The following is a 17,848-nucleotide window of genomic DNA, read 5'->3' on the forward strand; positions in this document are numbered from 1 at the left end:
GTCATGTCTGGGTTACCTGAAGGTGAATGTAGTAAATGGTTATAATTCTAACTATTATTAATAACTGTAGTCGGTGCTATTTATTGAACATTTACTAGAGCCTGAGACAATGATTTGCAAAAATTATCTTCATTTTACAGAGGGGAAATTGAGCTCCAGGGATATTAAATAATTTGCTCAAAACTAAGAGTGGGAATGAGGATTTAAATTAATTTTTTAAACTCCAAAGGTATCCTCCTAAATTGCCGTAATATCCTACCTCTTCTATTTGTAGTTGTATTCAGCTTGGATTTAAAAAAAAGAAAAATAAACATATTTTCAAGGTCTCAGAGTATAAGCTCTGTATGACAGGAAAGCTTAAGTGCATAGTTGGATATTGGAAAAGCTCACTTTCTTTTTCTGGATTTGCTGTGACCTTGTGTAAGTCAACTCACCCCCTCCCCCAGGTATGATGATAGAGGATTATTGATGTTACATGATGTGTTCTTATCCATTGCCACAAGCAAGGTTGTTTAGACACATTTTCTCCCTAATGTATGATTAGGAAAGAGACATTTAGACTTGAGTGATGCAGTTTTTCTTCCTGCATCAATTCAGATGTCAAGTTGAACAGAAATGAACTTCTAAATTTAGGTCAAGTACTTTTAAAAATCACATAACTGCATTTTCTTCCCCATGCCCAAGTTTGAACAATGTACTAAAAGGATCTCGCAGTCTCTCTTGTCAGAGTATTGTGTGACCAGTGCACCTGTCCAGTAACTGTGCCTGGTTAACTATTCATTAAGTTTTTTCTGAACCTCTAATGCATCCTCTGTTTGGTCCACATTCTCTTAAAATCTCTAGTTGAGAAAATGGTGGGCTGAATATTATTAATTTAAGGATTTCCATTCAGAAGTAACGTCTCTTAAGAATTGAGCTAATTAATGCCATGTGTGTATGTTTAATATTATATTTGTTATTTATTCTTTGTAATTTTAATTCTTTAATTGGATGACAACTCTAATTGTCATCCTCATGTGAATACCCATAACTCCCCAACCAAACACTGTGTTGGTGGTGCTTGGCAAAGAGAACTCATGTGATGTTTTTCTTTCCAACTAATATCTTAAGTATTTGGAGTAACAGTATTTGGAGTGATACTGTGCTGAATCACATCCTCGATGAAGATAATCGCAAACAGGAGTTACACTATTTCCAGTTCCCTGTCTTTAGTTGTGGTGAGAATAGCCTAAGCGCTACACACACTAATGTGCGCTCTTTTATCTGGAGCCCACAAAAAGATTTGAGAAAAGTCACTATACAAACTGTTTCCCCTCTAAACAGCCTACTTTGTTTTGATTCTTGTAATTCTTGGATTGTATGTTGTTTGAATTATGTTGCTGATGGTAGAATATTCTTGTGATACAATAGAGTCAGAGACTCACAAGAAATTTTGAGAAGTTGGCCTGTTTGTTCAACTACTACAAACTTCTAAAGACAACCTTTTCCTGTGGTTTTCTAAGCCTACCCTATAGAATTGCTCTTTTTAGCTATCTCCCATCTGATGTACTGGAGCATAAAGTGAGCTGCTGGAGCCTCATTAGAAATGAAAAGTATTATGTTAGTGTCTTCTTGATGGCCTCTAGACATTTGGAAGACATTCTTCACTTTTCCAGGCTCAAAATTATTTTTCTCCGCCCTTATTTTTAACTCCTTTGGTTTCTCTATTGGACAGTAGCAGCCCCCTCCTGACAAACCTGAACCGTCACCTCTCTTTTCCTGATTATGAAGCTCAAAATAATATTTCTCACCCTTCTGAGTCAGGAACTGCTTTGTTCTCACTGTAGGTTGATGGATGGCTAGTGAAACAAGTGAATAGGATCTTTGAAGTGAAATGTACTGTATTCCAAACGACAGCCAAGACAGATACCCCACATACGCCATCCTCATAGGCTCGGAGAGTGTGAGGGAATCCCATTCCATTTACGGACAACTGTGACTGCCATTTCTTGTTTTTGGTTCTAGTTACCCTCTCTAGAGAGAATTTGAAAATTTATAAAAGTTCAATGTCATGGTCATGGCAGCATGGATGTTTTTCTTTTTCGTGCACCCTTACAAAATTTTCAAACCCTCTCAGTGAACAAGAATTATTTGCATACATATATGTACACATATGCACAGTTGTCTTTTAGTATTAAGTTTGGGTGCCGGCTTTTAAAGTTTCTTGTCATTGAAAAAACAAGCTTATTAACAAAGCAAAGAAAACATTGGGCTGAGGTAAATTCCACCAAACCTTTAAAGAAGAAATATCAGTCCTACGTAGGTTCTTTCAAAAAATAGAGAAGGGAATTCTATATTTTATGAGGCTGAAATTTCCCTGATATGAGAACCAGACAAAATTATTAGAAAGCTACAGACAGTATCCCCAATGAAATATGTAGGACATTCCTTAACAAAATATGTGCAAACTTAATCCAGCAATATCTAAAAAGGAATGAAATGTTGATTTAACATCTGAATATCAATCAAAGCATAAAGGAGAGAATTATATGGTTGTCTCAGTAGATGCCGAGAAAACCGTGGACAATATTTAACATCCATTCATAATAAAAACGCTTGGCAGTTGCTGGTTTGCAAACTGGCTCCTGTACATACAGGGCAGGGTGACACAGAGGAAAGAGGCAGACCACTCCAGATTGGTCCGTGGTGTTTTTAATAAGCAAGGGAACTTACTTATGAGGCTTGTCTTCAGCTGCTGAAAGATGAGGAGATCTCTGCACCTGCCAGCCAAACCTTAAAAGTTTATGTAGAGGTCTTAACTGGGTTCAGTTATATGTACGATCCAGATGGTCTCAACACCTTACTTTCTCAAAGCTTCGTTCTTGGAACAGCTCCCACTGTGGGAATGGTGGGCAGAGAGTGCAGTCCAGTGTCAGGCAAAGGGGGTGAGAAGCCCCCGATTACCTGGGTCCAGCTCAAGGGAAAAAAGGTGGCTGACATAGAAATACCACCTGATTTCAAAACTGACGGTAGAGCTGCATTTTTAAAGACAGTGTGGTACAAGCATAAGGATACACATGTAGACACAGAGATCAGTGGAGCCGGATAGAAATACAGCCACGTATTTTTGGTCAGTTTAGTTTTCAGCATAAGGTGCTCAGGCTGTTGGATTCGTTTGTTTTTTTGTTTTTTGTTTTTTGTTTTTTCCCTTAAAGCTTTTATAATGGGAAATACAGCTCTTACACATAGAAAAGTACAGAGGTACAGCTCAACGATGTATCACAGATTGATCACCTTTGTGAATGTTGCCTAGCTCAAGAAATGAAATATTGGCAGCATCTTCAAAAATTCCTCTCATCCCCACTCCTTGCTGCCAAAGGTAACTAATGTCCTGACTTGTACAGTAATCACAATCTCCTTTTCCTTAGGACTTTACTACACTGGTATGGTCCTAAAACACTGTAATTTTACCTGCTTCTGAAACTTTGATGTAAAGATCCCTTGTATTCATTCTTCTGTGTCTGCTTCTTTTGTGTACATTTATGTTTCTGTGAAGTTGCGCTTATTTTTATTTTTGTAGTTTTCCCTTTGTGTGAAGAATTCATATTTTATGTAGATATTCTGCTGTTTATGACTGCTTACTCTTTTGTATATCTGTTTACTATATCTGTTTACTCTTTTGAGTGATTACAAATAATACTGTTATAGATATTTGTACATTTCTGTTGATGAATATGTGTGTACATTTCTGTTTGATATATATTAGGTTGGTGCAAAACTAATTGCTTTTTTTTGGCAATTTTTAACCTTTTAAACAACAATTACTTTTGCACCAACCTAATACCTAGGAACAGAAATGCTGGGTCATAAGGTGTGCATATATTAAGCTTTATGAGATGTGGCTAAATGTTTTTTCAAAGTGGTTTTACAATATTACAGTTCCTTTAGCAGTATGAGAATTTCCATTGCTATGGATTCTTGGCAACTTAGGTATTGTCACTCTTTTTTTAAAAATTATTTTTTATCATTTTAACCATTCTGGTTGATGTGTAATGTTATGTCACTGTATTTTTAACTTTCTCTGATTATTCACGTTGTTAATAACTTTTTCATTTTTATTTATGTATATTTCTTTGAAGTTTCTTGCTCATTTTTTAAACATTTTTATGTAGCTAACATACAATATTATATTAGTTTCAGGTGTACACCTTAGTTATTCAACATTTATATACCTAAAGAAGTGATCACCATGATAAGTCCAGCAACCATCTGACACTGTACCACGCTATAAATATTATTGACTATATTCCCTATGTTGTGCATTACATCCCATGACTTATTTGTTTTATATCTGGAATTTGAACCTCTTACTCTCATTCACCTTTTCCCCTTTTCAAAAATTTTCAATTACAGTTCACATTCAATATTATTTTATGTTAGTTATGGGCATACAGCACAGTGGTGAGACTAAATTATATAATTTATGAAGTGATCCCCTGACTAGTCTAGTACCCTCCTGGCACTATACATAATTTTTACAATATTATTGACTGTGTTCCCTACGCTTTACTTCACGTCCCTGTGACTTTTTGTAACTATCAATTTGTACTTTCTCATCCCTTCATCTTTTTCATCCTGCTCCCCAATCCCCCTCCCATCTGTCACCTCAATAAGTCTAGTACCCATCTGGTACCATGTATAGTTATTACAATATTATTGACTTGTATTCCTTATGCTGTACCCTACTTCCCCATGAGTACTGTTTAACACCAATTTGTACTTCTTAATTCCTTCCCCTTTTTCACCATCCCCCAATACCTCTCCCGTCTGGCAACCTTCAGAATGTTCTCTGTATCTCTGAGTTTGTTCCTGTTTTGTTTGTTTATTTTGTTCTTTAGATTCCATATATAAGTGAAATCACATGGCATCTGTCTTTCTCTGTGTGACATACTCCACTCAGCACAATACCCTCCAGGTCCATCCATGCCGACACAATTGGCAAAAATGCATTCCTTTCCCTGGCCGAGCAATATCCCATTGTATATCTGTCCACCTCCTATTTATCCACTCATCCATCCATGGACACCCAGGCTGCCTCCACACTGGCCACTTTAAACAATGCTGCAGTGAACATATGGATGCACACATCCCCTTGAAGTAGCGTTTTGTGTTTCTTTGGATAAATGCCCCGAAGTGGTATTACTCGGTCCTTTTTCTCTTTTGTTATATAGCCTTTGTTTTAAAGTCTATTTTGTCTGGTATCAGTATTGCTACCCCAACTTGTTTTGTTTTGTTTTCCCATTTTCATGAAGTATTTTTTTCCATCCTTTTACTTTGAGTCTGTGTGTGTCTTTCAATCTGAAGTGAGTCTCTTGTAGGTGGCATATATAAGGGTCTTTTTTTTTTTTTTTTAATCCATTCAGCCATGCTTTGTCTTTTGATTGGAGCATTAAATCCATTACAATTGAAAGTAGTTGTTGATAGATACCGGTGTGAGGTGATGTTGTGGTTTTGACTTCCATTTCCCTGATGATAGTGATATTGAGCATCTCTTCATTGATCTGTTGGCCATTGGGATGTCTTCTTTGGAAAAATCTCTATTTATTAGTTTCTCTGCACATTTTTTACCTTTTGTTGTTGTTATTGAGTTGTATAAGGTCTTTATAAATTTTAGATGTTAATCCCTTTTTGATACATGGTTTGCAATTTCTCCCACTTCATAGGTTGCCTTTTCATTTTTTTTTTTTGCTGTGCAGAAACTTTTAAGTTTGTAGTACCGCTTACTGATTTTCTTCTTCTTTTGTTTGTGCTTTCTATCAAAAAAAATCATTGCTAGCTTGTATGTTTTTTCTAAAAGTTTTATGGTCTCGGGCCCTATGTTTAAGTCTTCAAGTTAATTTTTGTGAGTGGTGAGAGGATGGGGACAAATTTCATGCTTCTGCATGTCGTTACCCAGTTTTGCCAGCACCATTTGTTGAAGAGAATATCCTCTGTTGGATACTTGTAGCTCCCTTATCAAATATTAGTTGACCATATATTTGGGGGTTTAATTGTGGGCTCTCTATTCTATTTTATTGGTCTGGATGTCTATTTTTATGTCAGTACCATAAAAGTATTATTTTTAAGCATCTTCATAAGTTTATTTTGTGTTTTCTGATGGACAAATAGAGTTTATTTTTGTATATTGATTTTGTATTTGACAACCATTCAAACTTTATTGTTTCTAGTAATTTATCTGTTTGTTTATTTGAAATTTTTATGTATACGATGATGTCATCATAAATAATGGCAATTTTATTTATTTAGGCTTTTTGTCTTATTTATTTGACAATTTCTAGACTGGATTTAAAAAATTGCTAAATTAAAGAATGGTGATAGTGGCATTATTCTCTCATTCCCAAACTGAAAAGGACAAACCTTCAACATTTCACCATTTTAAATTGCTCTTTATCAGATTAAGCAAGTTTTCTTCTTAGGTTCCTGAGAATATCTGAGATGAATGGGAGATGAATTTTATCAAATGCTTTTCTGATTATCTCTACACAGATTTCTTTTTTTCTCCTTTATTCTTGAGATGGATATTTAACTTATTGATTATTCAGCCTTTTATCTTTTTAAGATAGGCATTTAAACCTAAAAATTGCTATCTAAACATTACTAACTGCATCCCACTCGTTATGGTTTATAATGTTTTCATTATCATTCGTTTAAAAACATTTTCTAATTTTGATTCTGTTGTCTATTTTGAATAATGGGTGAGATAGAGTTGTATTTCTTAATTTCCAAACAAATTGGGATTTTCTTTTTTATTATTGATTATTAATTTAATTGCATTTTGTTAAGAAAATAACATTCATCATTTCAATATGTTGCTGTTTGTGGAGATTTACTGTAGAGCCCAAGAAGTGGTCATTTTTCATAAATGTGCTGTGTGTGCTTGAAAAGAATGCTTTGGGTTAAATGTTCTACGTAAGTCCATTCGGTAAATTTGCTGATCATGTTTTTCAGATCTTTCATATCCTTACTGACTCTTTTTTTCTTTTCATTCTAGCAGTTATTGGGAAAGTTATCTCCACTACATTTGAGGATATGTCCTTTTCCCCTGTATCTCTGCCAATTTTTGCTGCATGTACTTTGAGTCCATATTATTAAGGCATACATTTCAGAATTATTTATTTCCCTTATTTATAAATTTTTATCAATAGTATGTTGTCTTCTTTATTTATTCAGATGTTTTTTGCATTAAAGCTTTCTTATTTGGCATTAATAAAGCTGTATTTGCTTTATTTAGTTAATATCTTTTTCCTTCCTGGTAATCTTAATCTTATATATTATATAACCTTAATCTTATATATTGCATAATCTTAATCTTATATAATCTTAATCTTATATAGTTCCTTATTTCTTTCATTGTATCTTTTATAAAGAGCATATACTTGGAGTTAATTTTTTATCCAGTCCAATAGTCTTTTATTTTTTCCTGAAATATTAGTAAGTCATTTTACATTTAATACAACTGTTGAGGTGTTTGGATCTAAAATACAGTTTTGTTATGTATTTTGTACTTGCTTCATCTGTTCTATATTTTTTTGTTTTTGGGGATTCATTAAGTGTTTTTCATTATTTCATTTTTCCCTCTGGTTGTTTGTAAATTATATACGCTTGCCCTTCTCTTAGTGACTGTCTTTAAAAACAATACACATTTTTGCTTTATTTTAGTACTTTTACCTATTTCTGGACAAATTAAGCAATTTTTAAATTATTTCACTTAATTTATTTCACCCCTGTTTTATGTTGTTTTTCTTTTATTTTAATTCTCTATATTAAAATAAACTATATTAAGGTCTATATTAAACCCCTTAAAATATTAATATTATTGTTTATACTATACGTGTTTATTTAATCTCTTTGCTTTACTTTCTTTCTTACTGTGTCTCTGGGATTCTATTTGCAATTATTTTCTTTCGCCTGAAGAGCACCTTTTTATATTTCTTTAGTGCAGGTCTTCTAGTTGACAAATTCTCTAGTATTTTTATTTTTTTAAATAGGTTTCTTTCATTTATCTTCTTAAAAGATGTTTTTATAGGACATAGGATTCTAGTAGACTGTTGCAGTATTGTAGAGAGATTATTCTACTATCTTCTAGCTTCCAATAACAATGCCTTCTTAACAAAATAGTGTATTTATTGCTTCTTTGACGGTAATCTAATTTTTTGTGGCTACTTTTAAGATTTTATTTAAAAAAATCTTTTTTTTTTTTGATCAAAAGTTTTGTTATATGCACCTGTTTGTGGATTTATATATATTTATTCTTCTAGGTTTCATAGGGCTTCTGAGATCATTGGCTTGATGCCTTCTCTCATTTTTCAACATTATCAGCTCTCTTTGAATGACTCTTCTCTGTTACTGTCTCTCTGTTTTCCTCTCCTTCAGGAAATCCAGTCATCTATAGGTTATAGTTATAGTTTCTCACTGTATGTTATATGTCTTATTCTGTGCAATTATTTTCCATCCTTTTACTCTGTGTGTTTCATTCCAGTTTCTTTTGACCGCTCTTCAAATGTACTAATTCTCTATTCAGCTGTTTCTAATTTACTGTTAAACACATCTTTGAGTAGTTTAAATTTGGTTACTTAACGATTTTAGAATTTTTCAATTTTATTGTGTACAGTTTAGCATTGAAATTCTATATTTTGTTTTTATGTTCATGAAGATATTAAACATAATTATTTAAAAATATGTGCCTAATAATATCAATATCTGAGGACCCTGTGTGTCTTTTCCATTGTCTATCTTTCTATTGATTTTCTGTTTATTTTTGATCTGTGTCTCCATGTTTCTAGTTCTTTTTATTTTATGCTATGCAGATACCTAGATTGACATAATCTTTTTCCAGGTAGGATTTATGTTTGCTTTTGCCAGGGGCCTGTGGCCCTAACATTCTAGGGTCGCCTTGAAGTGTATTCAGGGATTTAGATGATTTGAAGTTGAATTTCAGCCCTGAGAAGACCTGTCAACTTCTAGTTACCTTTATTTCTAGTGGGATGGTCTTTTGGATCCTAAGCAAAGCAAGGGGTGTCACTAGGGCAAACCTGCTTTGATGACACTGTCCTCCATTCCTTTTCCCCTGGTAAAATGCCCTCAAACTGTCATAGTAATACTCGGAACAAAAAGAAAAGTGACCCGTCAGCCTCTACTCCCTAGGTGCCTGTCCTCCACTGCATCACGGCTTGCTAATTCTTCCCTAACACACTTTAATACTCTTTTTCCTTTTGCCTTTAACATACATGCATATGTGTGTATATATACATATATGTATATGTGTGTGTATATATTAGGTTGATGCAAAAATAATTGTGGTTTTTCTTTTCTAGTCTCCAGCAGAAGAGTTGATTCTAATAACTTTTTCTGTCATTACCTCATGTATTATTTTTACAATGTGCTAATGATTTACAGCTAATTACTCTCACCTGTCAACATATCAGGAACAAAATTTCATCAGGCACTTGATGTTATATGATTTTAATGGCATTTAGATGTTTGTGCATACTATTATTTTTTATTCATATTGCTATTTTTTTTTGGAAATTATACTTTTTCTCCTTTTTTAAACATAAATAATACTGAATAAATATATTCTAGTTTGTCAATATTTTTGCATATCAGTGATTTATTTTCTCTAGGGAAAACTTCTATAAGTAGAATTGCTGGTTCCAAAGGGATCAGTTTTTAAATTCTTTTAATATTCAGTGCCCCTCCAGAAAATTTGTACCAGTTTGCAATCTCACTGGTAGTAATGTAAGTGCTTCTTTTGGTTTATATAGTATCCTGAAACGTTTTCAAAAACCTCAGTTCATTTTTGGATTTAGTCTTCTTGATATTTTTTAATTATCCTATTGTATTTGTCATTTTTATATACTGTACCTTCCAGGTTTATAAATTTTTGATGTTGCTTTTAAAAAATTAATTTTCAAGTTATACTTGACATTCAATATTTTATGATTTTCAGGTGTACAACATAGTGATTATACATTTATATACTTTACAAAGTAATTACCCAGAGATAAGTCTAGTACCCATCTGACGCCATGCATAGTTATTACAATTTTATTGGATTTATTTCCTAAGTTGTACTTTACATCTTCATGACTTGTTTTTTTTGGAACTTGCAATTTGTACTTCTTAGTCCCTTCAGCTTTTTTACCCAGCCCTCTAACGCCCCACCCACCTGAGGTTTATGACTTATTTAAATGAAGTTGAGATGCTTTGTACAGTTGCATTCGCGTGTTCTATCTACAGCTAATTAAATGGCTACAGTACAGTGTTAATTGTGTCAAGATTGTAGCAGACATTTTGGCAGAAATATAAATTTTAAGTGTTTAAGATGATGCAGTGAATTAAAAATTCATAGCATGTTATTTATAAAAGCTGTGCACTCTGATTACAGCTACAAAAAACATTCAAAGAAAGATTGGAACATAATATACCTAGTGGATGCTGTTGTGTGTGGTACTGATTAGTTATTGTTTTTCTGATGTCCCGCACCCTAAGGAAATTCAATAGAGTTGTTCCGTTGCTTTTTTGTAATTAAATGATCAGTGCAAACTAAAATGTTGTGAGAACAATTCAATCTACTATCAGTACCTTTTATCCAGTCAGTCATCTATTAAAAAGTTTAAATGAGTTAAAATAGATAAATAAATGGATCTTCCATTATTTCCCCAGTACTAATAATGTAGTCATTGCCACCTTATTCTTAAAACTATTTATAATGATTAGTAAGAAAACTCAGACACCATAAGATAGAAATTAGCTAACAGTGAAAAAAAAAAAAAGATAAAATAAAATAAAACTGAAGTGCGATATAAAATGCGGACAAGAAAGCGGCTAATCAAAAACATGTATTCTGGAACCCTGAAACATGTGACAGGTGGACCATGTACTTATTTCAGATTTTCTAATAGCCAAAACAGAAAGCAGATCTGAGCAACACAATGGTCCATAAGAGTGAAAAAAGGACAGATACATTCAAAATATCATCCAACTGTTTAATGATTTACAGGTAAATCTATGAAGTTCTAAAATAAGAAATAAATTTATTCTCAGAACCCTCCTGTGAAAAATATTGTGAACAGATTGAACGTTTTCAACAGTCTTTTTCCAGTGGACCTAGTGGTCTTTCTTTGAGGTTACAGCCAAGCACAGTTTGGTTGAAGCAATTCTTGAGGCCAGTATGACCACTCGTAGGTAAAGAGTCCTGTTCTGGCAGCAGTCGATTTTATCTATCAGTCAAGGGGTAGATTTTAGAGTACCTGTAATCAAATGGCTGAACTGCTTGCTTTTAGGTGTTTTGTAACATTTTTCCCCCCTCAGGCACTTTTGCTATTTGGTGGGAGACTGTACTTCCTGGAATATCTGGGATACAGTTAGTTACTATATGTTACCCCTCAAATACAGATACACTGGCCTTGAGAGACACTTAAGCTGGGGCAGTGCTGAGAGCTTAAGAAGTGGGGAACCCAAACTAAGATTTATTCCCACATGTATGGACATCCTGTCTCCATTCACCGATGACTCATAGGAATACCAGTGGGAAGGGCAACAGTTCTCTCAGACAGTAATTTTTATTCTGTTTTAATATACAGACTAATGGGCAATGAAGTGTTCTTGCATACAGCACTATCAGAAAAACGTTAGCCTGCAATATTTTAAGGTGGTAACCAGACTCTCACCTTTGCTATAAAAAGCTCAGTGAAGAGCTCTTAGAACCCCTAACTTCGAGCACTGTCATTCTCTAGAGGACTCTCTAAAATAAAGTATTTGTGGATTGTAGCTCTGAGTTATCTGGGGGATTTTTATTTATGACCCAGTTATAAAGATGGAGAAATAGCTGCTAACAGTAACTTTTTTTTTTTCTATTTCGAGGCCCGTGGTCTATTTATGCCATTCTTATTTGCTTTTGGTAGAAAGCCTGTATTTGGCTTATTTAATAGTAAGAAATTATCTAGTTTAACAAAAGTCAAAACCTTAAGAATTTAAAGGAGTGGTGTAATGCCATGGGAAAAACTTCCCTGTTTTAATGCAGATATGAAACTATTATTTGATTTATTAAAATACAACTTTTATTGCCTTGACCCTTGCAGTTCCTTAATACTCACTGTGTCTATTGTATATACATAATAATGTCCTGGGGAAAACAAAGGGATGTAAGATATAGGAATAGCTACCAAGAAGCATATATACACCACGTGGGAAAATAACATCCAGTCCTGAAATGTTAAACAGAAATACATCAGAGAAAAAGACACTCATGGATAGTTGAGGAAGTGTCACAGGACGATTATTAATTGAATACAGAACTTGTGACAGTCAGCACAAATCCCAAGACAAAAGTTTTCTCACCTAGCTTCTCATCAAATAGCAAAGATCTGGTGCTGGTTCTGTAGAGATACTGATGTATACATGGGACAATTTTGAATTCTCTGAAAAGGATTTATTTTTTAAATACAGGCTGTAATGTGTGATTATTATAATCAAACAGATTTTTAGAAAATCAAAACAAATAGTACTCAGGGTGTGTTATTTTTGAATAACACCATGTAGTTTTCATAGTTATTTCCACATAGTTGTTGCGCTTGCCTCAGGCCAGCCCTATAAAAAAGACAGGGACACATGTTTTTCCTGATTTACTTATGAAAACAGCTTGGCTCCATAAAGTTATGAGATTTGTCTAGTGTGCAACACTGATTGTATCCTAGGAGTTTTGTTTACTCCATGTTTTTCTTTATGTTGTGTAATTGCTAACAGGTTTAGATGTAATGTATTATAACAGATAACTTGATAACTTTGTTTTCTGTATGATACCCAGAAAGTACCCCTTCGGTAGCTTATTAAGCAAGTGAAGAAAATGAGTGTCAGCTACAGCTGCTGCTCATATTGACAAGCCATCTCTGTTGTTATTTCTTTTTCTCTGACAAGTGTGTTAATTCAGTAGACATTAAGTGGCTTTTATGCAGCCATCTTAACATGGTCAAGTGCTAGGGGGATTTACAGAACCTGAGTATGTACTTCCTGGGCTGAAAGAGTTTTCAGTTGATTTGAGGAAAGATGATATACACTCAGGAAAAGTGCTAAACCACCATTCCGGATGGTAGACCATTAATTGTCAAAATGAGAGATGTTCTATGTAAGCATTCTGATTCAGAAGTGGTCCAGGTAAGGTGGGATTCCAGCTCGACTTAATGATTGAGTAGATTTCCTGAGTGGGGAGGCCTAGGAAGGATATTTCAGTAGAGTGGAGCTTGATTTCAGAGACATGGAGAGATGAATTTGGCAGGTTGGATGAGAGGTGTAAAAACATTTCAGTGATATTCAGGTTGAAGAGTTGGCATTTGTTTCTGTAGACGTTAAAGACATTTGTGTTTTGCTTATTTTCTGCTAGTGGAGCCATGCAAAGGAGAGGATTTGAGATGACCACGATAGCACTGTGATGTATGACAGTCATTGCGTGTGGCTGGGGGACTGACCAAAGGGTTTTTTGTTTGTGTGTTTACATGGGATTTTATAGTGTGCTTTTAGCATACTTTGTGTTTCGGTGAAGGGTGAAACCATGAATGCCCTTGGCTGCTGGCGCTGCGTCTCTTCTGTGGAGCAAAGAAAGTCCGAGGCTACTTGGGTTTGTTGTTAGGATGATGAAGGTCTCTATGCAAGAGTCCCTTTGTCAGGGAAAATGTAGCTTGCTACACGGGTAGGTCCTTCACCACACCATACATGAAAGTTTCCTGTGATACAGACACAAAGGAAGCAGGATTCTGTGTCTAATAGTTGGTAGCAGGCAGAGAGACATTTTCCTAAACCAGTGGCTGGAGGCAGCACTGTCAGCCACCTCTGATACCATCTCTGGCCTGAGTCCTACCCTTTTCTTGTAGGTATGAGGATATTCCCTGATGTTTTTGCTAATCCACGTATATTGCATCCCTTCATTTAGATTCGTCAATGAAAGTTCATTTCTAACATCATGTTAATTAAACAAACCACTAATTTCACCAATGAAAAGCTACTGCTGATATTCAGTACACTAAATAGCAAAGCCTCTGGTGTTGATCGAGATAGGAATAGTTAAAAGAAAGGAATAACTTGAGGTCTGATAAGCTAATAAGAGGTATGAAATGCTTGGCCATGTCTGAAATGTGACCCTTTCTGTTACAATACTAGCTGACCCCAGGAATCTGAATTCTCAGGGCCAATGGTTGTCCCTAAAGGAAAAGCTTAAATTAACTGCTGTACCCATTGTATCTTACTGTCGATGCTGATGAATATTTTATGAATTTCTTAATTTATTCATTAAATTACAGAAATAGCAATGCCTGTCCATCAGTTAACTCAATGTGTGGTCTCAACGCAGTGATTACAGTGTATTTGGGGGTTTTAATTTGCTTTTCATTGATACATACTGTTACTCTCTTTGCTTTACTTTATGTTCAGCAAAAGGTATAGGGGAATATACCTGTAAGTAAGGAAAATATCACACAGAAAACCTAGGGCATGCATATATTAAGAACATGCATCTTACAAGGGTTAATCATTTCGTTATTCTGAAACCCTAATGAGCAGTTTTCCAAGGTGTTTATTGGTCTCAAAGTGGACTCTTTTGTGAGATTTCCATCTTGCTCCTTGGCACTCGGTCTGGTTAGGAGCCTTCTCATTCTGTCCACATTCTGTTGGTCTGCATCTAAGAAGAGCTTGGTTTGCCAAAAGATCCCTGTCCAGTTCTTTCGTCTTGGCAGCTTCCTTTACTTTTTCATGGTTTCTCTCCCAAACAGTTCCCAGCCAGGACCCAAGATAAGTCAGTTTCCTGGGTCTTTTGTAGTTGAAGGCAAGGAAGTTATTATGTCCTGTGGTGCCCAAGTACAGCCTGTCCTTTCATTTTGCCTCAAGTGTTTAAACAGATTTTAAAGGGACATCATATTCAAATGTATTAAAGATGCTAGCTTAGGGAGCTCTGTTAAATGTCTGGATTTTCTGATTTTATAATTCCCTATGGGCCCACGTGACATCTTTACATCCAAAAAATCTTAGATTTTGCTATAGAAATGAAGGTGAGACAACTGTGGTTAAGACAATGAAATGACTGTGTGAAAGCATGTTTATGTTATGAATCTATGTTGAGTAGGATAAAATGCTGTTTTAATGTTTTATATATGTGCAAATATATATACACATATTCCCACACGTATATTTGATAGAAATTATGTTGTAATATGACAATCAAGGAGAACATTTTATCATATTGAATTAATAGTTTAAAAAATTTTTGTATTTTTAAATATAGCACGATCAACTTTACACCTGGGCTGCAGTTAGTCAACCCACACATTCACTGGATTACACAGAAGGGCAGTTTCCCAGGCGAGTCCCGTCTGTTTGTCCACCATCTAACCCTCCTGATGAAGAACTCAGGCCCACGAGTGCTGAAACAGGTAGGCCCCTGGGACCAGCGAATGTTCTAAATGTGTGACAGATCATGCAGTGCTTACTGGGTAGTGAGTTTGCATTTCTCTTCAAGGTATTTCTTAGAGTATATTCTACAGATAACAGATAAAATCACAGGAAGACTTATGAAATTGAAAATTCTTATGCCCCACCATTAAGGCTGCTAAGTTGGAATTTTGGGGAATGGGACACTGGAATTGTCCACTTATTATTGTGTATCATAAAGTTTGAGAACCACTAGTTCAGGCATCCAGCTCTAGTCACCACCTGAGGTTGAAGCACCACGACTTGTGTGGGCTAAGGGAGCTCCCAAGGGAAATTTCTGTCCATTGCCTTTCTTCCTTACTGTTTCCATGTGCTTTTCTTAATCCTTTTCTTTACCTTCAGGGATACTGAGGAGAGGGAATATAGAGATATATGTTTTGCTAAATCTAAAATTGAAGTAATCTTTAAAAATTTCACAGCCTTCAAATATAATATTTATATTTCTTTAATTTTTTTCTCTCTTTGTACCTTTTGTTGTGCAAAACTGGAAAAGCACTTTATATTTGTCATACAGAATTAAGAATCATAATTGTTTAAAAATATTTTATTGAATTCTGTTGTTTTATTCCTTATGTTTTCATTTTGCATTGACATACACTGCAGTCTTTCTTGGATAGCTCTTGGGGGCCCATGGGCCCTAGGTGGATGGAAATTGACATCTGTGTGCTCTGTGACTTTCTCGGAATGGCCACAGACTCATCACTGGCACAAAATCTGAATCTGCATTAACTTAGTGAACACCACTTGTCCAATTCTAGTGACTCCCTGAGATCCTGGCTCACCTAACTTGCATACCACTGGACACTATTTCAGCAACTGAGCCTCATGGGCAATCAACAGGTGGTGGCAGATCTGGGTGTGCCATTGGCCTTTTGGTGAGCTACCCCAAGTTTGGTACTAGTGGCAGCTACCTCAGTTCACAGCATGGCCTCTCCCATGTGCCTCCAGATCCAGCATAGTCAACAGCCAACCGCGAAATGCTTTGTAGCTCTTACCACATAGCCCCAGGCCAGTCATAGCTGCTGACCTTGGCCTGCCTGGAAGCTCCTCCCAAGACGTCCCAGAACCAACACCCATTGGCCAGCTTCAGACCACAACAGAGCACCACTGGATTAGCCCTACAAGTGTCATGATCAAAGGGTGGTGTCCGCAGGCATGAGAGCCAACCGGGATGAATATCGCTTGCTTGGGGTCAGCCCTTGCACAGCTGATCGTATGCTGTGGTCCTGGCCAATCCTAACAGCTAGTCAGCCTGAGGATCAGTCCCACCCACTAATGTGCCATGGCAGTCAAGGCTCACAACCCACATAAGGGACACACCTGGATTGCCTTGCTCAGGTGACCAGGGGACTGTGTCACTGGAACCCATAGGATACCTACTACGTAAGACCCCTCTACCAAGACAGGGAGACATAGTAGCCCTTTCTAATACAGAGAAACAAACATGGAGGCAGCCAAAATGGGAAGACAAAGAAACATGTCCTAAATAAAACAACAGAACAAACCTCCAGAAAAAGAACTAAACAAAAGTGGAGACAAGCAATCTATCAGACAGAGTTCAAAACACTGGTTATAAGGATGCTCAGTGATCTCAAGGAATACTTCAACAATGAGATAGGAAACATAAAAATGGAGATAGAAAACACAGAAAAGAATCAATCAGAAATAAAGAATACAATATCAGAAATGATGAATACATTAGAGGGAATCAATGGTAGATTTGATAAAGGAGAGGATCCAATCAGCAATTTAGAAGATAATGTAGCAAAAAACACCCAATCAGAACAGCAAAAGGCAAAAAGGACTCAAAGAAATGAGGACAGTTTAAGAGACCCCTGGTACAACATCAAGCATAACAACATTTGCATCATAGTGGTACCAGAAGGAGAAGAGAGAAAGCCAGGGATTGAAAACCTATTTGAAGAAATAATGAAGGGAAATATTCCTAACCTGGTGAAGGAAATAGATATGAAATCCCAGGAAGCACAGAGAATCCCAAACTAGCTGAACCCAAAGAGGCCCACACCAAGATATGCTATAATTAAAATGTGAAACATTAAAGATGAAGAGAGAATCTTAAAAGCAGAAAGAGAAATGCAGATAGTTACCTACAAGGGAGCTCCTATAAGACCGTCAGCTGGTTTCTCAACAGAAACTTACAGGCCACAAGGGATTGACATGAAATATTCAAAGTGATGAAAACCAAGAACTTACAACCAAGACAACTCTACCCAGGAAAGCTATCATTTAAAATTGAAGAAGAGATAAATATCTTCCCAGACAACGAGAAGCTAAAGGAGTTTACCACTACCAAACCAGTATTACAAGGAAT

The 17,848-nt window shown here is 35.7% G+C and overlaps 1 protein-coding gene across 2 annotated transcripts in view; it reads left to right on the plus strand.

Moving 5' to 3' along the window:
• The window catches only part of FMN2 (formin 2), a 318,182-nt gene that overhangs the window by 61,256 nt on the left and 239,078 nt on the right, over positions 1 to 17,848 (plus strand). The window contains exon 3 of one of the 2 annotated variants that reach the window (XM_019746843.2): positions 15,311 to 15,458. The exons of the other annotated variant lie outside the window; for it this stretch is intronic. Coding sequence (XP_019602402.2) covers positions 15,311 to 15,458 — 148 coding nt within the window. The remainder of the gene's footprint in view (positions 1 to 15,310; positions 15,459 to 17,848) is intronic. 2 annotated transcript variants of the gene reach the window in all.

The sequence above is a fragment of the Rhinolophus sinicus genome, linkage group LG12, assembly GCF_036562045.2.
Source record: "Rhinolophus sinicus isolate RSC01 linkage group LG12, ASM3656204v1, whole genome shotgun sequence".
Taxonomy (NCBI): Eukaryota; Metazoa; Chordata; class Mammalia; order Chiroptera; family Rhinolophidae; genus Rhinolophus; species Rhinolophus sinicus.